At 42.1% G+C, this 27,099-nt stretch overlaps 1 protein-coding gene across 1 annotated transcript; it reads right to left on the reverse strand.

The window, feature by feature from the left end:
• Positions 1-273: 273 nt before the first annotated feature.
• On the reverse strand, positions 274-26,566 carry gpc4 (glypican 4). The gene is made up of 9 exons (XM_049740102.2): positions 25,830-26,566; positions 9,202-9,360; positions 4,780-5,177; positions 4,349-4,514; positions 3,790-3,920; positions 3,573-3,710; positions 3,375-3,499; positions 3,081-3,253; positions 274-3,009 (listed from the first exon to the last, which is right to left on the reverse strand). The coding sequence occupies exons 1-9, from the start codon at positions 25,984-25,986 to the stop codon at positions 2,798-2,800; spliced, it is 1,659 nt and encodes a 552-aa protein (XP_049596059.1). The 5' UTR covers positions 25,987-26,566; the 3' UTR covers positions 274-2,797.
• Positions 26,567-27,099: the final 533 nt, after the last annotated feature.

Raw genomic sequence — 27,099 nt, forward strand, 5'->3', positions numbered from 1 at the left:
TTTCAATAGTTTTGATTGTATAAAAAGTGGATTTGTGTGTTCCAAGTAGTTGACCTTATGAATAGTCCTTATTGCTCTATTCTGCAGAATGGTAAGTAACTGTCGTAAAGTTTTGTAATTATTTCTCCAAACCTCAGCACAGTAATGCACCCACTAAAGGTGTGGCCTTATCCGTTTCCAACTTTATACATTGTTGTTAGCCACGACAATATCTACGATCTACGAGCCAAATGAAGAGTGCAAAGACGACAAAACAAAAATGTTCACAATCAGTTAAATATTGGCAGTCTTTATTTCAACAAGACTAAGAAATGTTGTTTAATATACATTTTTTTTTCTTACAATTCAACATCTATCTCATCTTGCTTTTCCATAACATTTAGGAGATACTCTGACATGTAAAAATCTGTTGTAATGTTACGGCCTCTTTTAGAGACATCTAAAACGGCTGCTCTTTATTTACACTTCTCTTATTCTTTTCAGTTGTACACACACTCTCTCCTCAGAGATGATAGAGTCCATTCAGTTTCCTTGTAGGCCAAATACAGATAGAGGATTACCCACACTTGTCCAACTCAATTTAGTCTCAAGATTAAGTTCCTCTGTGGTTAAAAAACACAGCATCCTGCAGCAGGACCAACTCCTGCCAGAAAATGCTGCTGTGGCCCGCAAGCACGCACATTTACCATCATTTCCTAAAACACTAAATCTGAAAGTTTGTATTTTTTTGGTGGGGGAGGGGGGGGGGGTCTTCAGTCATCTATAAGTCATCAAGATTGCATAAGCACTCATAGAAATGTTAATAATATGGGTCAGATTGAAGTAGAGTAGGCTTCATGATGTTAAATTAAGGCTTCAAGATTTTAAACTGATTGCATAGGGGTTCGTTCAAAGTGAGATTTTTAACAGTGGTGTCCTCACTGATTCAGTCTATTACTGGACTGCTCACTTATTTTGAAGGCATTTTAATGAGAGCTTACAATCAACATGTCAATTACAAAGCCCAAAAAGAGGCAAAAACCTGGTGCACGGTATTTTCTGCCCATCTTTACGTTGGCTGGTTGTTAAAGGTCCGTCGTGGTACATGGAAAAGACACTTAAAAAAAAAATAACTTGAAAGACTTTGTGATGTTTAAGTCATCTCAATTTTAGAGCTGACATGGAAAAGACAACACGGAAGGGTCAAATGAATAGAAGGTCTAGTGTTGTGCACACCCTAAAGGGAATTTCTGCACATGGCGGAATGGATACAATTCACTTTCATCTGAAATAATTTTATCGTTGGAAGTTGCCAATTACTGTATATATAACTGAGTTGGAGGAACAAAAAAAAAAAACATCTATTGCATGCATTTTGGTTGTAGTTGTGACAGAACTATATCAACCATTAGTTGAAATGATGAAACAGAAGGTGAGGATGGATCAATTACGGTTCATGAGGAGTCCAATTTGACTGGAAAAGGCCATGCATGAGGTACAAATGTGCAACCAAGACGCACAGGAACCAGTTCAACCACCTTAAGGTAGCATTCGAAACCCACTGTAGTACCTAATATAAATCTTCATACCAAAAATAGCTATTAAAAAATACAGCACCTCCTCCACATAAAAAACCCTGTGTTAAAATAATCTTTCCTTTTGATCAAAGCACTGTCTTTTGGTTCTCTTGGCTAGACAAATGTGAAACCTTCAAGCGTGTAAGACTGTACAAATTCAGATCTGAGTTTACGTACAGTACAAAAGCATTTGAGGGGCGTTTGAGACTTGTCGGCTTTGTCGTTTTCTGGGGTAACACCAGCAGTCACACTCCTCAGGCCTGATGTCAACTCACTGGGGCGCCAGCCACAGATAACGCCTCCGACAGACGCTTTCAACTCCATAATCACGAGATTGCACTAACATAGAGAACATGTATGAGGTGTGACCTTACTACTGAACAGAGAAACATTGAAGTGAGGCTGTGATTATGCTCATACCCGACCAATATAGTCTGTGCAGGATTGGACTCAAAGGGAGCCCTCAAAGCTCTTGTAAAAACAATTCCACCCCCCTGAAAAGGGGTGTAACATCTTTCTTTGTATTTTGTTAGGATGAAGTAAGGCAGCAGCCCTGACAAGACAATCTACCTTTCCAAGGCAAACGCAGAACAAAGAGCCTACAGTTACGTTGAGAGAAACCAGTCAAGACTCTCTAGTCCCAGAAATTCGTACTGGCTTTTTGGAGGCATATGCATCAATGCAGAGATTCACAGTTTGCACACAGAGTGATAAATGACTGTCAGAAATAAACACTCATCATCACTGCTCCAACATAACGACTGCCATCTATGTTATGTTGCAGATCCCTGTAGGATGGAAGGACAGCACTGATGAGGAAGCTATGTTCCATCATAGGTACCGGGTGCTGGGTATGTATTGTAGATGGCAATCATTGAAGAAGGCACACACTCGAGTGTTAGATTCAACTGCCTAATAAGACACGTTATAGCTTTTCTAATAATGCTGCAGGCACGCCCATCGTGTAGCTCCAACAGAGCCAAAAGGAGTCAAGATTTTACCTAGTGAGAAAGGCGGCTTTCTTGGCATGAGAATGAGATTGTTGTACACTGTTGTCCTCAAAACATGCAAACAAAATAATTAAAAGTGAAATTATTGTAATATTAAGAGCCCCCCCCCCCCTTCCACAAATGGTGGACTGTCCGAGGGCCTGAAGGCAGTCTTGTTAAAGTCTTTCTGACGGTTTTCCTCTTCCCTCCATCCTTCTCAGTCATTCTCTTTGTCTCACAGCCCAAATACTTTTATCTCAAGTGGGCGGCAAGCAGGGCCAGCCCGCAGAGTGCTAGTGCCATGCTTCCCTGCAGGGTTACACCATCAGATTTTTCCCCCTGCACCAGATTAACTCGAGGATCCACGGGATTGGGAGGAGTGGAGAAGTAGATGTCCCGATCTGTGTCACAAGATGGAGAATCGCAGCCGCTGCCGCTCTCCTCTCCTCCGCTGGCTTCCTCGTCTGAGTATGCAGAGAGAGGCGGAAAGTGATGTACATTGGGTCACAAGCAATTAAAAGATTCACATTCTCACCGTTATCAATTGAAATATCGTTGCCGTTGTATGCAGCTTTCAGCCAACTCGTCATTTCCTTCAGAACCGCAATCTGGCTTCGTATCACAATGTCTGGCTTCGTGATGTCCACGTCCACGTCGGGGTTGGACACCTGATTGGCCAGCCCATTGCCAATGACTACTGCCTCATACCTAGGAAACAAACTCATCAATACGAGTGGTTGACTTGAAATACATTTGAACACTCAACCCTATACTTTTAAAATACTCCATTAACGCATGTGGTGTGGGAACACTGTCTGAAATAGTTTACCTGCTTTTGGCTGTTCCATTCCAGCAGTCATCACCGGGTGCAATTCTCTCACCAGCACAATGAGTGTCTGGCAGTGTGGACCAGAACTTCTTGGCGTGTTTCAACTTTTTCTTTACATCACTCGTCTGTTGTCGAAAACACACAAGTCAAGCTCCGTCCTACACAAAGACATCCAGTGCTTTATATAGAACACTTTACCAGTCTATCTAAGCTTGTTCCGGCAGCAGTGGTAGGTCTTGCGTCAGGGCTGTAGGGGCGGAAGCGGCCAGCGAAAACGGTGTCTTTGGCAGAACGCTTGGTGCGGCTGGGTTTAGGCTGGCCACATCCATGGAATACCTGTCAGAGGAGAGAAGGGTTAACTGCTATCAAGTTTGTCTATTTCTCACATCCGTTGAAAAGATGGAAAAATACCCACCTTCTGTGAAACTTGCATGCTGTTCTCTTGCATGTTCATGATGGCATCGGAAAGCTTCACATCAATGGGATCCATGATGGACTCGAAATTGAAGGGACCCTCCAGCCTCTCAGCCAGACCAAGCATGGCATCTACAACAATTGGACAAACTACCGCGTTAGAAATCATTCATGCAAAAGTACCTCTCATCACCTTAAATGGTTGCTATAGCGAATAATGTCCAGTAGGGGGAAGCAACGAATCAAAAGCTACTGCATAGTCCTGAGGCCCAGGTGGCTCCACACAACAGAGTTGAACTTAGTCCACAAAATGGTCCATTTGAAATCATTTTGTTGCATTCATATTTCAATAATCAGTATGCTAGAAAAGCTACAAAACTTCCATTTGTACTCATGGAAAACATTACCTCGATAGATGAGCGTTTCGAGTTACAATCAGGGTTCAAGGTTCCACGAAATGTCACAAAAAGTAGACACTAAAGATGATGATGTATACTTCTTGCTAATCAGTGTAAGGGCAGGGAGAGTCCACACAAGTGAATCTGGAGGATGTTTCTCACCAAGAAAGTTGTTCCACTCTGTGTCCAGGTCTGCCTGGTTAGCCAAACAGCCCCGCATCACATTCAGACAATAATTCTGGCAGGGCTTCAGCGCCACTTGGCCCGAGCAGTAGGGACAGTACAACATTTTCATGGCCGCTCGCACACAGCTGGGAGACGCGCTGACCTGCAGGGCAGTTGGAAGACAAACATTGACTCAATAACATTTTTGGACACTGACTATTTAGTATTTCACAAAACAGTATAATCTAATCATCAATTCATCACTCCGTGCTGTGGAAAAACATGTCGTAGCAGAAAAAACAAAGTGGTTTATGTTATCAGCCTGGAAGGGAACTGTAGCCAGAATGTTATGCGTTCAGAAAACACAGCGCTGCATTCCGAGAGAAAGGTTCATTTCGTTAGCAAAAGTGCGCTTCCTCCATTCTTACCGTCGAGACTTTGTTGACCACCTGTGGCATAAGGTTTAGGCCACGCACAAATGTACGTGCGGCAACAAAAGCACGCGTCAACTGGATGCGGAGCTTGCGGGGCACATCCCCAAAAGGTTGCAACTGCTCCGTGTGCCGGCTGACGCACTCCATGTAGGCGTCGCTGAATTCATATTGCACGTTGACCAGCCGGAACATCCTCTCCAGGAGGTCGGCCCAAAAGTCCGACAGCATGGACTCCAGGTTTACGGCCGAGCTGCCGGACACGTAGTAGCGCGTCAGGGACTGGAAGAAGTTCTTGAAGAGCTCGGCATTCTGCACGTACATCATCCCGTACGTTCGTACAAACATGTTGTGCAGTGACTCCTCTGCATTTTTCAAAAGTTCTCGGAAGAACTCTGTAGGAAAGTGGAGACAAGGGGAGATTTGTGTCATTCCGAAACAAACCAACCATGTTCATGTCATTTAGAATTCTGACCATTGTGCATGCAATATTTATTAATTGCGCCAGAAAGCAATGGAGGAAAAAATACAGTGCACTATCTGGCTTCAAATACTTTACAGAGGTGTCAAACTTATTTTTGTCACAGGCCACATTGTAGTCATAGTTTCTTTCGGAGGGCCGTTATATGTAGCTGTCAATGCCTTATACGCATTATATACAGTATAGGCTACACAAAAAACTAATGAAGAACTAGCTTTGAAATCAAAGCCTAGTAAAAACTTCAACATTTTCAAAAAGAGGAATGGTACAAAAAAAATGCTAGCAAAGGTGAAGATAATTTGTAATTTTAGTATTGAGACACAGTTGATGCACAATTTATCTTGGCGGGCCACATAAAATGATGTGGCGGGCCGTATCATTTTAATAGTTGCCTTTTTGCCAAATCAAATTCCACACAAGCTTTTGTAAAACTATGAAAGAAAGTACCACTGTTGAAATAGTCCACTTTACTGAAGCCCTAAGCCAAAGGATCAAAACGTGCAGGCTACAATGCGGGCGGACTGCTGGAAAATGTCTGGCTCAGTAATGCATTCAGCGCAGACATCTCCTTACATCAAACTGACCATCATCAATGGCATTTTTTTCTGTTGTCACATTCCATTGGCTTTCCTTTCTCCCTGTTTCTCTTGGACAGTCCTTCAGACGCATTTTTCAATAGGATTACTGAATAATGAGAACTGTTTTCCCTCCTACATATGGACCTGTATGCCTTTTACCCATCCCAACATCTCCCTCCCTATACTGCTTTCACTTCATCAGTTCCTTCAGCCATCTCTCTTCAGTAGACAGGGAACAATGACCTACTTCATCCTGAGGAATGTCCATCACCCCCCTTTCTCCACCTACCCTCAATAATCCAGTCCCCCTCAGCCCCCGACTCTCTTAATCTGAACAAAATGAGAATTCCACAGAGTCACTGAAAAATGCGTCGCCTTCAGTCGTGCATGCATGCAAGCGAACGCTCGCAGCCCCCCTTTCACTCATCTCCTTTCTATCCACTCTTGCTCTTCCCCCCCTCGCTACTGCGTGCAGACAAAACTTCTGTCCCCCAGCAGTTCTTGGGTGCCCTATGCTCGCCTTTGAAATGTAAAGTTCCCATGCTCTCACAGAGGCAGACACTAAACGTTCCTTAGCCACACATGCACGTGCACACGCACGCACGCACGCACACAGTCCCCTCGTAATGCTGTCACTTCCACTCCAGACTGACACACTAAAAAGAAAAAATGGGGAAGGGGAGGATTGAAGGCAGTGTGGGGTGGGTTAAGTTGAGGGCTTTTTTAACTCCAAAGCCCCACTGTGTTGCCAAGGATACCGGAAACATCGCAGCCCCCAAATCACATGCACAGGCACACACAGCAGATGACAAGAAACCAAGTTGTACTCTTCACTGACTGAGATTACATCAAAAGGTTCACCCGCAACCGTGGAATTTGATAGTAGCAACAAGTGTAACGTCGGAAAAAAGAATAGGTCAGGGTTCTACATTCACGATGTAATCCAAAGATCTCTGACGCTGACTTGACTGGGACAGTGCAAATTTCCTGAATAAATATAAATCAACCTGCCATTTAATAGTATCCATTCATTATGCATTGAGAAATAATCATTCATCTGTTCACTAACAATATTTCGTGCATCACGCTAAATCATTCCGTAAGAATGACTTTTTTTTTTCTTAATGCTTAGAAAATGTCAAATATTCAGTTAGATTTCATACTTCAAAAAAGGTAACTACGCAGAAGTAATACCCTCTTCAATGATAAGGTATCAAGACTATCCTAGTATACATAATAATCTACAGGGCCACCAGCCCAAAAGTTGAATGTCGGACATGAGGAGGAGGATGATGGGGGGAAAGGGGCAAGACCATGCCAAGAGGATGAGCAACATTGCACAGGCATCTTGCAAAGTTTACGAGAAGAGAAAGGCTACACGTGGCTTGTTAAATGTAGAAGGATACAAATGGTCGCATCTATCCTCTGCAGCCCTTCCCCCAGCCATTCTGTCATCATGTCGCATAGGAGTCGTGGGCCATGATCTTAATCTATTACAGGAGCAGCCGGGCATTTTAACCACCCCCACCCCACCTGTGTTCCTTTAAACTTCTGCTCCTCCCAATCCCAACCCAATTGCACCCCTATTTGTGCCAATTAGTCCTTGCTCCTCACTCTTTTCTTACGGGATGTGATTCTGTCAGTCCTGCTGCTGGCGATGGGTGTCCCTTGTTAGGAGCCTTAATCCACGTTCTTAAATTCCACACATAAGCCTGCCCCGCTGGACGGGGTCAGAGCAATAAGGCCGACAGACAGGCTGAGATCATGGCAAAGCGGGGAGAACTATTTCGGTCTCCTAATTGGCCATGACTTCCAGCTCCAGACGCAGGGTGAGAGCGTGTCTAATCACATACACCACTTCCTGGGTTTGCTAGTGTGTAAACGCATGTCTGTTTTCATCCTCGACTCGAGCTGCGTTTCGGCACAGCACTGCTCATGTCGTCTTCATGAACAGTTAATACAAGGAGAAGCACTTTGTGTGTCAACTCCAGGGTGTCCTGGAGTAGAACAAGTAATTAATAGGACAGGACAGCAATCTGAACATGTCATAAGTGGTGAGAGGTGTCAAATGGTCCAAGTGGAAGAAAGCGCAGCAGGTCTTTGTAAAGAGATCCCACATCTGACAGTCTGAAAAGAGCCGCAAGCTTCCTGCAGTCACGGGGGCGCACAAAAGGTAAACCAAAAGGAGGTTACAATTTCACCGTCAGGTCTAGGCTGACATCTCCAGGAAAACCGTGTGACTTTTCAAATAGACTGTATAATAATTGCACAATATACTATGACGATTAAACCATGTGTGATTTTAGATCCACTCTTCATTTCCGCAACACATTTGCAAATATTTACCCGTGAATTTGTAACATTTATACATTGCTTTCATTTTGTTTTACCCCCACAGAAAATTTACTTTGGTTTAATGAACCTTTAACCAACCATGGCTATTAATTTGAATAAAATACAGCCATGGGATAACAAAATATCTGTTCAAATTAAACAATTATCTATGCTGAGCTGTAGGTGTGAGTTCAATTAATATCAGAAATTCAAGTACGTACATGATTAAAAAGATATGCTAGAATATCATTCCTTTTGATGCTTTCAAACTAATTGACAGAAATGAGGACAAAAATGGCCAGTGAAGAGGCACAAGATGGGGACAGAGGGCAGCGAAAGGAGAAAGCGAGGGGCGGGATGGAGTGAGAGCTGCCACTGCATTCCGACACGTCACATTCCAGTTCACATCTGGCTGCAATACACACGCACCCGCTTGCTGACAATCTTTCGCTCTCTTTCACAGACCCGCAACATGTAAAGGTCTGTGACCCACGGATGCACAGGCGTGTACATACGGCACGCACAACTCGCATACATAAACTAACTAAACTCTCAAGATGTCCATTTCGTCATTCTTTCCATCCCTTCATCTTATCACAAGGAACAGCGGCAGTGGCTAGCTACGAACACAAACAGTGCCACTTCCTCTGCGATTCTGCAGTGTTGCATGTTCCCAAGTGCTTCCGCCCTCCACAAGCGAAATCTGATGATCTGACTATTTACAGGCATACACGCGTGCGTACGCTGGGAGAAAAAGGAAGCACAAATCTGAATGTGTGTGGTCCGTCTGGGAGTGTGTGTGTGTGTGTGCGCCTCTCTGGAGAAGGAAAACCGGCAGAGGGGGCCGCTGAGGGAGGGCACCGAGATGTTGAGAGACAGGTGGACGAGCTCGTGGACACAGACCGACTGTCTCCGCTCAGCAGGTGGGAGCATCCGTCAAAAATCATGCAGCATGCATGCTAGCTAGCACTAGTAGTGGGGGAACACTTTGTGGCACTGTAGGTTTGTGTTTGAGTGCTTGCTTACGGTCAAAGTGCTGATGCCTTTGTCGAAAGGTGGACACGAGATTGGTGCTCAGCCTGAAGACAGGGGCTTTGATATCATAGTGACTCTGCTGGCTTAGCTTCTCCTCCATCTCCACCGTGCAGCAGGAGAAACCCTGTGGACACACTTTCAGCGATGCTCCTGGAAGAGGAAAAACAAAAAGCAACAATGTAAAACATACTGTGAGATCATGTGTCACGACGCTATTGAACTTTTATTGGGTCCACAATGGAGAAACTTGCAGGAGGGAAAAAATGCCTTTAATTCAACTCAGGTCATGTGAAAAGTCGCTGCTTCATGACATCATCCTTGCGCTCCACTAACGAGTCAATTTATGATCAAACCAACCATTGCATCGGCTCTCTGAACTTACCGAAGCTGCGGACACAGAAAAAGAAGAGTGAAATCAGTGACGGTGATGAGCTAATTTCCTTCAGTGCACACATCTGTTCCTACAAGCATGCTGCATCCTCAAGCCAAAAACACATGACTAGGCACGAGTCAGCAATAGGCTCTAAATGCCTATTGCGTCTTGTTTTTCTTGAATATTATTTTACAATAAGATCATTGATGCAGTACGCACAACACATTGCAGTGAACATCATTGCATTGCACAGTCAATTCATTGTCGTCGTCTTCAGGATTACCTCTTCATCACTCAACAGGTATGTAATTCAGCAAAAGGCAGGTTGATGCGGATTACTCTCAAATGCTCCCCCCCCCCCCCCCCCCCCCCCCCCCCCCCACTTAGGACCCCCATTTTACAACAAAACATCTTTTGGTAATGCAGGTTGCAGCATTAAGAACAGAACAGAATCAATTTCAAAATGATCCAAATAAGGAATTTCCGTGTCAGAATCATCATTGTCAATTCATTAAAACTATTAGGAGCTTGGTCCAATAAGACAGGCGTTTTCAACTGGTTTTGTCCAAGGAACCACCATTATAACCAGAAGCAACACTGCTTTGGCGGAATATTATTTTATTTTGCACCGAAGGAGGATAGCCCTATAACAGGCTATTTATTTGCATCTGTATGTCTGTTTTGGGAATACATTTGACATGTGGATGGGTAAAGGAGTCACAAAATTATCTGGAAAATAAATCAAGTCTAAATAATGAATCAATTTTGTTTTTAAAAATGTTACAATCATTTTCCATATCCAATTTCGCGGACCACCTGCAATACCGCCACAGCCCACTAAAGGGGCGCGGACCACCGGTTGACAATCAGGCAATAAGACATTTCTTAAAAGTTATTGTTTTTGACACATCAGTAACCGTCAAGCATGTCAAAGATACATTTGGACATGAAGGATAAATGTAAAGCAGTGGCAGGAATGACATTTAAAATAAAAAAGAGAGAGAACACAGGGATCCTTTCAGGCCTTGTATGGTGGTGTTTAGTTTTCCCCAAGTGGAGGTGCCTGCAAAGGTTTTTGCAACTTACGCAGGGAAGAGCTTTGACCTGGCCTTTAATAGATAACTTTAGTTTTGCAATTATCTTGTAAAATGTTACTTCTCATTAATACCAATACTGCTGTACAATATGGACAAAATTTCATATTGAGATATACAGTAGGTAATTTTCTAACCCAATAGCGATAAAAAGTTTCCCTTAAATTTACATGAAACAAATGACAATTTACTCCAATTGTTTTTCCAATATATTTAACAAACACATCTTCTACTGCAAGCATTAAGTAATGAATAATAGACTATATAATCAGCCTACTGATTAAAAAGGTTGATTATATAAAACCCCTTTACGGCCACGTCATGATTACGCCACAGTGTTAGCTGGAGCCAAAAGAAGGGAAGCCAGCAGTAAACACGACTAAATCTATGTAGAAAAATGTCATCTTGTTGAGGTTTTGATTTCCAAAACCACAAAAAAAAAAAAATTCTAACAGAAAACAAATAGTTTTTCAATCGATAGGCGCATGAGTGATTCACAGCCATAGTTGTTTAAAAGGGATCCCAAATAGGGATGCACCCTGGCGCCATAAAGTGGACCCTTCTGTCTGGGATCAAGTCCACATAATCCTCTAGAGACTTCACAGTCCTTTCCCCAAACTCATCTCTCTCCAACCCCACTCTCCAAGCCTCCCAGCAGGCTTCGTTCATGTACACGTGCGTGCTCACATGTACGCACGCTGGCAGCCCAAACTTAAAACATATTCACACCTCACATCACTGCTCAACACATGGCTCTTTGTACAGGCATGATTGGAGTCACTTGGAGCACAGGGTACACACGCACGGACACGTACACACACACACTGAACATTTAGGTCCAACAGACATCCAAGTCGCAACCCCTCCCTTCGGCAGGGGCCACACCGCACAGCACTCAGAAGGACTATATCCACATGGAAAATAGCCCTAGTTACCAAAGTACACAAATAAAAGTGAGATGGTCGATATTTCACAGGAATGTCCATACAAATGTTGTATTGTTAGCTCAAAGACTCTAAAAACTCAGGTCCTTAGCTCATGCAGACTTTAGAAGTCAATATCTTGCCTTGCTGGTAAAACAAAAAAGAAGCCTGAGGCCCAAGACACAGAGTGCGAGTGATGCTGGACTATCGTTACTTATTTACAGCAACCTTTGCCAATTATTTTCCTTGAGTCACCGACACGAATAATCTTTGTTTTGGGTGAGTGGCTTTTTAAGTGCTCAAAGATGTAACAAGACTCTGAGAAAAAACATTGTTGGCGTGTCACTCTGAAGAGGAAAACAGCTATTTATGGTGGTCAAAACAAGGGAACGGCACCTTGTAAACAAACATGACTGTGTGCTGTGGCATTCATCAGCGTTGCACTACTTCTCCGGCTTTCCTTTGTGGGGAGACCACCATCCCCTTTAAATGGCTCATAAAAATAAGACACTTCCCTTTGACATTGCCCTGCCTCTCAAATGCTTCTCTCAGAAGAAGGATGGCGGGGGAGGTGAAAACGCCTCACAGACAAAAAAACAGATTAGACACCTTGCCCCCCTCTCTCTGCCTGCCACCATGTGCCCCTGAACCACGCAGACGTCGGAGTGCAGGCCCCACCCAACGCCTACACGCCCTCCGCCTTAACCGCCACCACCCAGCAGGCTCAACCGGCGAGGTCAAGGGTTAACAGCCACTCCTCTGAGAGAGGTCCTGTCCTCTGACCACCCCCTTGTCCATCAACCGGGCACATCCACCACACACAGTAACCCACCGTCCAAACCTCACTCATCCAATAATAACACCACTAACTCACATCCCCCACAGACACAGTGGCAATTAGGAGTCGTAAAAGTCACAAACACAAGCAAAAACTCTAAATAGGAAGGCCAGTGGTCAATTCACTCCATCTGAAGCCATCAAAGCCCCTTGAGGGCAATTTCTAAACCATCCTGGACTCAAGACATTGATAAAAATATTAACAGCTATATACAGGACATATTAGGGCCGTCACTAACGAGTTAATGGGATGAATTTGTTATGTTTCACATTAACGCATTATAAAAATTAACATTCATTAATCATTAGTGTCAAGTCAATGCACAAACCTCTCAAATTCTCTTGCGTTTCGATTTGTGCCACTTACTTCAAGTGTGCACTCTCGGCTTGTCAGCCCAGAGTCGTTGGTAATACCTGGCCACGAGTACGTAATCATAATCAAACGTTATGTTTCGCATTGTTGGAAGGCATCATTCACTAGAACGCAAGTCATCAATCAGCAACTATTTAAGCTGTGGTGCAAGTTTCACACAATAATTTGTTTCTAACAAAGATAATGAGATGAAAAAACAACACGCACTTTAATACCGACTAATGTGACTAATGAGACGTTTGTATTTTCAATCTGGAACTACTTTTTTTTTTTTATGGAAGATCTGGAACAAAAGGCACTCTTAACAGCTCCGGACACATACAAACCCACGCTATGGAGACGCTACGTCGATGACATTCTAGAAAAAACAAACACAGGACATACACAACACCTCACAGACCATCTCAACACCATAGACACCACCGGTAACATCAAATTCACCCATGAAAAAGAAACAGACCGATCCATAGCCTTTCTAGACATCAACATACACCGCACAGATAACGGAGACATAAAAATAAAAGTACACAGAAAACCCCCACACACCGACCAATACCTCCTCTGGACATCAGAACATCCCAATATACATAAACTGTCAGTTGTCAGAACACTATACGAACGCACAACCATAATCACGGATCCGGAGGACATAGCACAGGAAGAACAATACATACAACATGCACTCAAAAAATGTCGGTATCCACAATGGGCAATAACCAAAGGTGCAGAACAGGTAAAAAAAAACAAAAAATACAGGGGAAAAGAAAGAAACAAACACGGAAACAAGAACCCAGCGGAATGGTGATTTTGCCGTATGTGAGAGGAATTACGGAACGCATCAAAAGAGCCATGAATAAATACTATCAACACCTATCAAACCGCATACAACACTCCGTCAAATACTGGTCCACCCAAAAGACAAAGTCAACCCGGAAAACAAATGCAATTCCATATACGAAATTCCATGCAAATCATGCAATAAATCATACATCGGGGAGACAGGGAGGAACTTCATCACAAGAAAAATAGAACATAAGAAGGAGTGTGAGAAGGAGACTGCAACAAGACAAACAAGAGCAATAAAACTACAAGCAGAACAGGAAGACTACAAGTCAGCCATAACCGATCACTGTAAAAGAAAAAAACACATCATGGACTGGGAAAAGGCCAGAGTCATCCGCACTGAAGAAAATAAACATCAGCGTTGGATCAGGGAGGCCATTGAGATCCGCAAGCGGGGCCCGAGGACCATCAACAGGGATGAGGGAGCCTATATGCTCTCTACAACCTGGAACAGCATTCTGGAGAGGTGAATGGACAGCAGAGGTGAATGGACCTGTCAAATCTGACAGGTGAGCCACGCCTTCATCCATCAGCTGATAAAGACGCGTCACTATTACATCTGTGACACTCTGATGAAGGCGGAAGAAACCGCCGAAACATGTCAGGTAATGAACCTAAAACAATTTGTTTGATATAAAAGAAACCAGTGAAGTGATTAAAAAAAGGAAAAACAAGATGAACTTAGTACAATTACAGTATAATAGTATTAAGGTTGCTTGTACTGTGCATAGTAAACAAAGTATTTTCTACTGGAAAAGGAAAAAAAACAAAAAAGTTCAAATTCAGAGAAACATTGTGGCAACAGGCTGTGAAGCAGCGGTGCAACAAATACAGGAGATTGCTGAATTTTGAATTGCTGTATTGAGTCAGCTTTATATTTTAATTCAGTGTTTTTGAATAATGCGCCTGGTGGAGGTGATGTTACAAAAAGCCACGTATTCACATCAAGAAGCCGCTTGGTCCAACCACAGATTGCTCGATGGCACCGTGCCAGTGAGTCATATTTAAAGAAAGGTGAAGTGTGTCTTGCGCACATTCCAAATTCACATTTACATACCTCCCCTCAATGTCAGTGCTATCCTTAAGTAAACCTAACATTTCACTTTGTACACTAACATACTGTACTTGTTTTCAGAGTTTTAAGTTTGACTAACATTCCAAAATATTCTGCATTTCGATGAAAGGAATGCAGTGACGTCAAATATGAATCCACTGGGCTTTTTTTTTCCTTAATGCAGAATGACTTTTGAGCCTTTGCAATGTGGTTAACCACAAAGAATGATGTTATGAAAGCACTTTCATTTGTTGAAGGCAGCATTGACTCATCGTCGCCTATTGGGCTTTAAGAGTGAGAATCACCTGTCGCTTTAAATCCATAAAGTGGGTCTTTTGGAATTCTCTATGAAATGTAACTTTCTTTTTCTTCTTGGGCATGGGCTCTTGGGTTAATTCTAGGGTTGACAACTCCCTGAAAAATAATTCAGGGAACACTGAGACGGCTAACGTGATTGCCTTTACCATTCCTGGAGGGATTTATTTGTGGTATTTGTTTGTGGCTGAGTTGAATAAGATGAATATTTTTTAATGTTATGAATGCATGACAAAGATATCCAGAAATATACTTTAATACAAACTAAAAAAAAATAACTTATCAAATAAATATCTTTCAAAATTGTTCTGCCAATCTGGTCTTTTATGTGTTCACAGGTTAAAGTGCATACACTCATTGGTGGCAATAAATTACCAATTCAGGCACCAAGTGACATCAGAATGTGACAAACCAAGCCCGGAAACAATACGCATTGCAATGCTTGCCTGCCTCCAGTGATGTCGACCGGCTGGCTAAGATGAAAAACCAGGAAGCGAGCTCTAAAAGTGGGTGGGACAATTTGTCGTCGCACTCATCCCCCAAAAGCCCTTAAATCACTACAGATTGTTTTCGTGGCGTGAACTTCAGTGAAATCGTTTCTACATATAGCCCTATTATATAAGTGGTGACGTTCAGTCCAGTTAAATGTCCGTTTAAGTCTGACCAAATGAATTGAAGCGTTGGACACCTCACAATCTTTCACCGATTATGTGAAACTTAGGGGAAAAACATTTAAGGGTTGTCTGTCTTAATACTTTGCTTTGTTTCAAGTGCCGAGTACCTACTTGCGGACTAATATTCACCAAGCATATATAAAGCTAGATCAGCTATTGCAATAGTTGCTTCATGCCTAAACCATGGCCGGTATTTATCTGAAGGAAATGATCTCAAATTGGCATCAGATCATCTTGCTGTGTTCATCTGGATGACTTGCACTGAACAAGAAATTCCATAGAAATGCTGCTGACTTGACCTGACTGGGAAATTAATTTTAGAGCACCGATACAGCTGTCCCATGACTCTATTCATTACTAGTCAAAGTGTGTCACTGATGAAACATGGGTGGAACTTTAAAACCTTTTGCACACACGTCTTCAACATCTTTATTCTTCCAATAAAATGTGAGTCATTTGTTTATGCTTTTATTTGAGGTTACTTTAATGCACTAATTTATAATTCTGCAGCAGACTCATTCCAACTACTGACTGGAAAGAGTTTTAATGACTGCTTGTTTATTACATGCAGCTACACAACATAGCAACACATTAACCATCACTCACTAAATAGTTGACTTGATCGTCTGGCCGACTGAGCCGCAGCAGTGAGTTTCGTCCTTGTGCCTGATTCAATAGCAAGGCATTCAACGGAGTGAGTTGGAGAGAAGCAGTAATTCTCACATGATTAGTGAGAAAATATATAGGGAATGAGATAACTGAGACTTAAGTTCTTGGCGATATGATCACGAACATGACACCCTGAAGACATAAAAGACTACTGCCCCATATGTCCCGTCGAAACTGATCATCAAAATTACAATTTGGTACAATACTTTAGTGTCCCTGATATTTTTCAATACAAAAAAGAGAACCATTCATGTTTTTCCAACTTGCAAACTTTATAGCTCTATTTTTTTTTTTTATATATTTCATGTGTATATTGTTTTATTTATGGAATGTCTAAAAAGGTTGTTTGATGAAACCTGAAAAGTTGAAGTGGTAAACCTACAGATTTCTCATCTGACTTTATTTAAGAGTAAAACTAACCTGTTATTTTTAATATGTCTGATACTGGTTATTGTGATACACTTTAATTTATTGCTTATGTTTCCTAAAACGCACAGACACACATACATACATGCGAACAAGACCTTGAAAAATGGATATATTCAGAGGGTAATAGCCATGTTGCAACGGCTATCTTAGCATGTTAGCTTCTGTCTCAACAGTTTGGTATCAATAAATATTGAATGGACAGTTTCATGGATTTGCGCTCCACAATGCAAAATAGCGGACTAGTCGAAGGCAGAGTAAAAGTATAAAATTTCAAGTATTGTATAGGTATAGGGTGTGTGTACGTGTGTGTGTGTATGTATGTGTATATATATGATACTGCACATACCGAAATGAAAACCAACGTATCGAATGGTTCGATAGATATGCATGTATTGTTGTACCCCGAATAAAAACCTACATTGAGAAGTGGGAATAGACATAACTGCCAATAGACAAGCCCTGTAAAGCAACAATCCATTTATAAAGACAGGAAGGAGCAGTTAAGCGGACGTGTCTGGATTTAATATATTCTGATTTGGAGCCAAACGCATGGTTTCGGGTAATGACAGCGTAAATTGTTTCCTTAAATAAATAGCGGGTTAACACTCTTCCACAAACGGCTTCAAAACACTAAGCTGACAAAATTTACGAGGCACATTGTATCCACCTTATTCCTACGTCCCATGATCCTTAGCATGAAATGTGGGTGGTATGGTGAAACAAGCTCTATTTTTCAATAGGAACTGTTTGTATAACTCCATTTCCCACTACATGCTAACCACATGACCGGGACGCTTCATGTAAACAAGGTCCATGTCGCATGATGTCATCAAACTGCAATCGTTCTTCAAAGTTCACGTGAACATCACTACTTACGTCAACTTCAAACACCCGTGGCAAATATTAGAACAAGCAGCTTTGACAATTTGATTTTTAGGAGCAAAATGTCTTCCTCGCCACTCAGTACCTCCCATAATTGTTCTGACAGGACAGCCCTCAGGAATAAGCTGGATAGAAATGACTGGTATGTGTAACTTTCTACTTTTAACGCAAAAGATGTGTGATTCAATGTGTGTGCATTTAAACAAAATAGTTTATTCATTGCAATGTTTTTCCCCGAGACTATCTGTAAGTGTATGGATAAATGATTTCTCATTTGTCATTACCAGAGTTCCATTAACAATTACTAAATCAGTTGAGTTCTCTGGCCAATTAAAATTCTCCACTTGTGAGTGTTCCAAATGCTGTCATCCATGAACATTTACCCAGAAGCGCCTGGGGAGATTCCACAATATCACAGCAGCCTCTCACTCCGTTTCCCTCTCGCGTCCTGAGCCGGCATCTCCAGCTTTGTGTTCAGGCACAAAAGCTCCCCTGCCTACACCACTTCCCAGGTCACCCCAGTGTCAGGGTTTCAACTTGCTCCTACATTTCCCTGAGAGCATTTACAAATCAAAAAACAGGAACCACCACTGTTTTGCTGCCCCTCTCAAAATGTCCCACAATTTAGCATTGAAATGATCTTCAGACGATGTCTGACCTTTATGTGCAAAGCAGCATGAAGCAAATGTAGCACCGCAGTGCTAATGTGTATTTTGCGTGACAGAATTAACATTACTCTTAAAACTAGATTTGAGTGGCCGATGTGACAGTACAGATAGGTTTCCAAATCAAACATGCATTTGTACTGCATCTAGGCTGAAAAGTGGCAGTTCTAAACTGTGGCAAATGCGTTAATGATTAGAAGAAGGCAATGACTTTGAGGTCATCCTCACAGCCAGTGACTTGATAAATGCCCCCTTCAAAAAAAAAAAAAAAACAGAGCATGGCACATTCACTATTATTCAACATGTCTGACCTATTGAGAATGTGCAAGACTTGTATACAAAGGAACTGCAAATACAATTAAGAATGCAATTGATAGTGCACACTAACATTAAACAAAAGTTATTCTGGCTAGTAATTATGTCGGTTATATTAAATGCAAAAAAATAATGTGAGTAAATCACGCAACCTTTCTTTTTAGCCTCAATACTGGGAATGAACACATGCTTCAGGGAGGTATCAGCAATAATTCATTGTATCAACTTGCCTTATCTTCCAGATTTTCCACATGTTGCATGTGACTTTTGAAGAGCAGAAAACATTTTGCACGTTTGATCTCGTGCTTCTGCTACACTGTATGCCAGCTTTACCCACTCCAATCTTGTGTGTGAGAGATAAAAAATATTATAGTGAAAGGGTGAGGCAGGATTGTGTAAAAAAAAATAAAAATAAAAAATAAAAAATTGCAGAAGCAGGTTGTGGTTTCATACACAACAAGCAATAATACAGCTTCAGAGAGACGGGGAGCAGGAAAAACACCCTAATGCTAAACACAGAATGAGTGCAAATTGGAATTTTAAAAAAATGCACAAAGAATTAGACACACACATGGACGCAAACACACATGGATGTGGTTAGAATGGTCTCAAAGTGGCCACATCACAGCAGTGATTTGAGATTGCACTGGCCAACTTGACATCATTCGCTTGCAGGTCGTTATAAACGCACTTTGCTCATGCTATGTTGGACTAAAGAATGAGAGAAGTCATTTTCATTGGCCAGGAAACAAGTCGACTGTGTTCACACCCACGATGGCGCAAACGCCTGTTTCAGACTGTAATCGTCTGCGAAATACTAGAAGCAAAAATACCTCCACTCTTGCGCACTATCAAACCACGCTTTGCACAAATATACAGCTCTACGTGTGTGCTGGTAATCTACACCGAGTTGAAAAGAGTAAAATGAGGGCCCTCATCCTGATTTGGTGAAACACCAGAAAGGTTTGAAAATATTTAAGACAAAATACATTGAATTATATTTTTAAAATCCCATTAAAGACAATATTTTACATCCTAAAGCAGCGTAAGACCACCAGATCAAAAAACAGGACATGTCCAGGCAAAGTGCCTCAGGCGGAATGAGGTCAGGTACAAGATTAGGTTTCTGGAGGCTCGGCGCTACAAAGAAGCAACAAAGAGTCCGATATACCTGTTGGGCCTTACGACACTGGACACCAGTTGAGTTGATGGGAAGAAAACCACTCGTCGGAGACAATCAAAGGCACAAGAAAGTCTAAACCTAACAGCACAATGATTTTATGGACCTTAGTGGTGAATGGTGCAGCATGTTCAGAATGTTGCCCCTGTGTATCTCGTCCGCTTGCCATTCGGCTCGTTCAGCGATAATTTAAGGCCTGGCGGGACCACTAGGGTTCCTATTGAACATATTTCTCTGCAAACACGCCACCCTGAAAACATACCGACCGAATGATTTGAAACCTCAGAGCCATCATTAAACAAAATCTTCTTTGATGTGTGAGATTCTTTTGCCTCTAGCCAGCAGGAAGCCTGCCATTGTTTTCATCATGTTTTACATTTCGGTTTTGCTTGAAACATGGCATCGGTTCATAAGTCAGACTCAAAAACGTTTGGCAGCCAAGACACCGCCCAAGGTTTTTTTTGTGGGATGTTTTTTTTCACAAAATAAAACGAATGAAAACCTCCTGTTCCGTTGTTAAATCGTAGAATTGTAGATTTGAAATAAATCTGAGCACAAGCGGGTCATGGAGGGAATAGATGAATATTAGGAAACCTATTTAGTTTTGAAAGTGAGCTAAGTGTGAGCGAGGGCCTTGTCAGAGGGTGATGTGATGTAGGATTTGGGAGCAATTAGCATGGATTACAACTCGTTTGGCTTGGAACCAATACTAGGATTCAACACAAACACCCCGACAAGAATGTAGCTCTTCTCTCCTTTTCTCAACACAAGTCATAAAAGGATCGACACAAGGGAGATGTTCAGGAGTATCCATAGCTGAGGAACGTTTCTACTCCAAGCAGTTTATGTAGAAAAGGACTTCAACATCAACAGTAAATGAATAGTGGATGGATGGCTTATGTCACAGCATAGGTGGTGTACCAGTCCTCCATCCCCTTACTCCAACAAAAACACATACGTAATTAATGATCAAGGCCATTATTGACGTTTTGGATCTGCTGCCATTTTCAATTGTGTAAACGATGCCACTACAAATTTATGTCAAGACAGACCGAGCGTAGACCGGACGTAGCATTGCCACGCATTCTGATTTAAGTGTTTATATGACATCAGCTTGACAAAAAGAGTATACCGCTGTTGTGAATCAAGTTCCATTCTGATTTGGCTTGTTTATTCCAATTGAGGTGATTGTATGAAGCTTCTTCATTGTGTTTGGTTTCGTTCTAATCGGAATACAAGGCTCTGAGTAAACCAGGCTAGAAACTAACTCATATCCAAAAGATAATGCAGGATGACACTGCAGCCAATCAAGTACACCACTGATAAGCAAATTCTAAGTAAATTCGAAGTGGGTGCAATAGGCAAGAACCTGCCTGCATGATCCAAGTCGGCTGTGAGACACAGTTCATGTGTTGCAGTGTGTTCCACACAAACATACAGTACATTGTGCATTTATGCTCTTTGGTTCCTGTCTATTCCCCCTTGTCTCCAGGGCATTAAGGTCAACTTGCCTTGGTCCAACCTCTTTCTTGTCACTCACATACTCCAGTCTTTTTCTCTGTATGCCTCGGTCAATCCCTCCAGAGCACTTTGTTGCCGAGTGCTCCCAGCTCTGGGGTTCCCAGTGTGTGGGTCTTGGTGGTCCGGTGTGGAATGTGGTGAGAGGGGGTGTAAGCAGGCGAGCATATAAGGAGCTACTCAATTGTTCCCACACACAGCATCCACCCCCCACTGATCTCTCGCTCACTTGGCCATTTGTAGACGTTCTGGCCAAAGCAAAAGATGCAGAGCTGGAATTGCAGGCTCTTAGTGGCTATACGGCTCTTCAACTAATGCTCAGCACAAAGCATATTAAAAACGTTTATGAGGGGGAAACTTAACATTCCAAGTTCAACTGGTTAAGAAATGGGGCTTTCCAAAACTTGGAAGACCAATGCCATGGAAGCCTGACATTTTTAGACTGAAAAAGAATAATTGCATGGAAGACTTTTTCTGAACACTGATTGGCTGCATTGTTCTGGACTGATAAGTCGTTGCTGGAATCCAGAGGGCCACTGATGTCTGCGCTGCCCTGCTGTGTTCACAGGAAGCTGATAAGAGGGGAGAGGCAGCGCTGAGCTGACAGGTACATGCAGCAGGACTCCCACCCCAAGTCAAAGCCAGGTTCTCCCCACGCCTGGGGTTCACAATACCTCTGCACATCTAGGAGATGTTGCATATACAGGGTCAGGAAGTGACCACTACTTTTGAATGGGATAACAATCCAGAGGGGTTCTTCAAGCTAGAAATCACAATCTATTTACTGATACGCCTGTCAACAACTCTAGGACACTGTTACCTGTAACTGGCCTGGTCTCTACCGGTCTTGAACAAAAATCCCATGTCTGCCCTGCCCGAGGCCATGGCAAGACAGAGTAAATATGCCTTCGACCCTGAGACGAGACCGAGACCCTTAAAAAGTGGTTTGAGAGAAAGCTCAATCTTGGCAACTAATTCTAAATGAGTGGGAGTCAAATGGCACACCTGGAAAGGAAAGGAAACTTGCCAAATAGAAATTGTACATACGATTTACTAAACAGCCTCCCATTTGGCATCACAAAGCAGCATTGTATTTATTAATATTTTGGTTTCTAAAGGAATAGACATTGAATGTACTGAAGGAACTTGTCAATAAAAAAACATGCAGGGCGGTTCACATATAACAAAGGGCGCCTTTTGAGTTTTATGGGATTGACCTTGAGAAACAGACAAGACATTTGACTGGTTGTTTAATAGTTAATTTACACTGGAGTTCAAATCGTAGGTCAAACTGCCCCTGAAGAGCACCTCTGGGTAATAAAAGGCCTGATGTGTAACAACAATCCAACAATTGTGATTCATTCTGATTCATCCATCCATCCATTTTCTAAACCGCTTAGTCCCCACGGGGGTCGCGGGTGTGCTGGAGCCTATCCCAGCTGTCATCGGGCAGTAGGCGGGGGACACCCTGAACAGGTTGCCAGCCAATCGCAGGGCACACAGAAACAAACAACCATTTGCACTCGCACTCACACCTAGGGACAATTTGGAGTGCTCAATTGGCCTACCGAGCATGTTTTTGGGACGTGGGAGGAAACCGGAGTGCCCGGAGAAAACCCACACGGGCCCGGGGAGAACATGCAAACTCCACACAGGGAGGGCCGGAGGTGGAATCGAACCCGCACACTCCTAACTGTGAGGCGGATGTGCTACCCAGTGTGCTACCCAGTGCCCCACTGAGCCGCCCTTCATTCTGATTCAACTTTGAAAATTCTGATTCACTGATCATTTTTCATTAATGCATCGCCCTACTGATAATATTAAAAAAGAAATCATGACACGAGGCTTACAAAATTTCCACTGAACTGAACTAGCTTGAAGGAATCATCATATTGTGTAATAGATAAGAAATTGAGCCATGGATGTAGATTGTGGAATAAGACTGATCCCATGTGAGCAACAAAGAATTCACAATCTAAGCCTCCTGTTACTGTCCATCACTTAATTTGGTCTATGCTGAGGCAATTGGGGTTTCCATTTCACATTTACTGCATTACAACATCTTTATTGTAACTCTTGTCCGGCTTCAACAAAGCCCCCCAAAGTAACATTAACGGTAACAAACATCCCTCCTGCTGCACTGTGCCAACAATAACACAAGATGTCCATGGTTGTTAAAGTTAGGTTTTTCAATCTTGTGTATCCTATAGGAGTCATATTCCACCAGTCTGATTTACTATCAATGTAAGAGTGCCAGTAAATATTTCTTGTACTTATTCACCACCTGGTACACATGTTTTCTCTCTCCAAATAATAAAAAAATAAGGTTATTCCGGAATAAGGGCTCAAGCTATGTTGCGTTCTCATCGGGGTTTGTTCAAGGTTGCAAATGTTCTGCCTGTATTTTCCTCACGACAAGGAAAATCACTAAAACTGCTGGTGAACGTCTGGTGAATGTTTTGCGAACATTTGCGACCTTGAACAAAGCCTGACAAACTCAGACAATAATGTGAATTTTGATACCTTTGCCAAAGTCAACCTCAGTGGCATAGGGCCATAACAGTACCGTTAACCTGGAGCTGTTGCTATGCACCTACAGTACATACTACAACATTTCAAGAGCAGAAATGGTTTGTGGACACTCCTTACCCACAGTAAAAAGAATGAACCTTGAGACTTGTAGCTCTCTATGGATTCATTATCTTAGTTTCCATTTATGACAAAGGGAACTCATTGAGACTTTGTGCTTAACGCCCAGACATACATACGCTAAAAAGTTCTTGTGAGGAAAAACAATGCGTGGAGGTCATTAACATAAATGAATCTCGCTTGACCTTCTTTCAAATCCCCCAAATGCAGCACAATATTAAACGTGACCAATGTGGACATGTTGTGGTATTCTCAATGGCTTTTTAGAATCACAATGACAAACAAACAAACACCACAAACAATGGGCCTTTTTTTTTGTCGCCAGGAAATTTTGTAATGTGATAAAAAAAATTCCCTGGCGTCAAAAAAAGTAGAAGCTCACATCTGCCAAACGTCTGGCGACCGTTTGATGAACATTTGCGACTTTTAACGTACATTGACGAGAGCCCAACATATCGAAAACACTCGCACTTGTTCGCCGATATAGAAAAACACTTGCAGTTGTTCACCACTTAGTGGGACAGAGGATGCAAGAATGCAAGACATGCTCTACTCTTTTGACAGGTACACCCAAATAAATCATGTTAATGGGCAAAATGTAAATATCTTACAATTCCGCAAAATCCTCAGATCACATCTTTCATTATTAATACTGTTGACAACACTTTATTTTTAATTAGAGCAAATGTCATCACCCTTTGTTTAAAGTGAAGAAGTGGTCCAGTTAATGAAAACCCACTGGCAAATAAATTGTTGACACCAAATCGACACAGGAATGCTTGGCAAACCAACATCTGAAATGTGCATTGTTAAGCAGAGAGCAAAGAAAAAGTGGAAATCAAACTGGTATGAAATTAAAGCAACAGTCCGGGTAAGTGAGCATATTCATTTACCCACCATATAAAGGAAATGAGAGAAGGGAGGGATTTGAAGTATGCCGGGCACAGTGGAATTTCAAACCCCAACTTTGCTCCCCCACTCCAACCCTCAATGTAAAAGTCACCACCATTTGTTTCCATTACTTGGGTTTAACAAAAAGGATGTGTTTTTGTTGGGATAGAATATGTCTTATAACACAATTTATCCGAATGTCCTTACAAAACAATAACTTTTGTCAAACTTGACATGTAATTAGGAAGCCTGTTTACATATTGTGATAGCAAATATTCATTTGCATGGTTTCTAACATTGCTTAAACCTGTGCTTTGACTTTATCAACGCATTGCTGAAAAGGAGATAAATTTGGGGAGGGGGGGAAATCAGAAAACATGTTTTTACTACCTCCAAAGGCTCAACAAATTCCCTGCCAGCATGGAGGTTTTACTGAGGAAGCTTGGAAGTAAACACAAGCTGGCTTCTTTCAGTGGGGAGCACATTGTGTGTGTTGATTATACCTCTCCATTGTTATGAATTGCCTTCAAGTATTTCCTAATTGAATGCAATATTTACTGGCTGAAGCACTGAAGTGTTGCCAGACACTCACGAGGCTGGAGAAAAAGTTCACAAAAGGCAGCAAAGTATCTTATGTATTTTGGAAAATGAAATACTATGAACTAACGAACGACTATTGTAACTGCTCTGCAACCAAGCAATCAGTAAAAAATGTTTAATGATGGGGTTTTTTTCCCCCAGTTTAAATGATAGACAAAAGCAACCAATGATGATGTTACATTGTTAAATTGCCTTTGCTAATTACTATGAGACCGTTGGACCACCAGAAGACTTCTGTGGCCTATCGCAGACCCCGATCCCCATGTTGAGCACCATTCATTCAGACCAGTTTTTAAACCATTCATAGAGAAAATCAAATAACATTTTGAATTTACCGTTAACGCCTTTGTTGGGAACATCGTTGACGTTGAAACCTTTGGAGCTGTAAGCAACTCGAACATCGTTGCAGTTTTTCGACTTTTGCTCCGCCGTGGCCGAAACGCAAAACACGACCAGCGTGCTAAGCACACACAACAGCAGCAGCGTCTTCATGTTTTATCCGTTTCAGAGAGACAAAAAAAATATATAAATAAAATCAAAGAAGTAACCAGATCGGTGAGTGCAAAAGGTGTCCAGCGGTTCTGTAATCTAAGTTTGAGCTACGCCAATATTCCTCATGGATCTAGACGCGTTGGTTTCCTTCAACTCAACAGACACTTCATTCACTCAACAGAAAGGGAGCAAAAATCCAAATCACTGCTGGAAAACACACACGCTAACTTATTCCCTTAAACGGAGAGTGTTAAACCAAAATGTCCACTTTCAGAGTCTCATAAAAACAGAAAGACGAGCCCAAACAAATGTCTTGGAAGAGTATAAAAAACTTTTTGGACTCCAGACAAAAATCCCAAAAGCTGGCTCCTCACTTTCGACGACAGTAATAACCACATGCGGGGGAAAGACGACAAAGGGGTCTTGTTTCGTTTCTTTTCTCGCCTTGTGTCCACACGCAAGGAGGCCTTGATTTCTGCGGGTCGGGACACTGGACTATAAAGTCGTCCTACTGCGATCCAGATGCAGGCTGAAGGCGCTGATAGACACCCAGGAGAGAAGAGAAGTTCCGGGGACAAAGAGGGTGGAAAGCAGGAACACCAGGGGTGGAGTCAGGAGCAGGAGTGCCTGGATTTCTTAACTTCAGTCAAGACCCGTAGTCGACACAACACATTCAAAAAATGATTATCCTGTCTACAAATGTAGCAAAAACCTCATACATCAGGAAAATACATCAGCGAACCAAAAATCTTGAACCACATTTTTTTTTAAATCACTGAGAACTCTCATTTGACTGGACCTTTCTTATTTCTTATCTGTTCATCCAAATTGATGGGAATAATACTCCAGAATACAGATGACCATTGTAACCATTGGAGCAAGGTCAAATTGAAGAAGTGATGGTGCCTTAATGATAATTCGCAGTGGTGCCTATTCCTTCCTCAAACGACTCCCTTTTCTGCTCAGGGCATCGATTCAGTTGTTTATTTTTTACCTTTTTTTCCCCTTCCAAAATACACAATTCTGACATCTGACATAATTGGGGTGCACACTTACATTAAAAAAAAAAAGTTTTTCCCCTACAAAATCAGTTGTGCCTGATTATGAAAGAAA

This window comes from Syngnathus scovelli, chromosome 1 (genome assembly GCF_024217435.2).
Source record: "Syngnathus scovelli strain Florida chromosome 1, RoL_Ssco_1.2, whole genome shotgun sequence".
Lineage (NCBI taxonomy): Eukaryota > Metazoa > Chordata > Actinopteri > Syngnathiformes > Syngnathidae > Syngnathus > Syngnathus scovelli.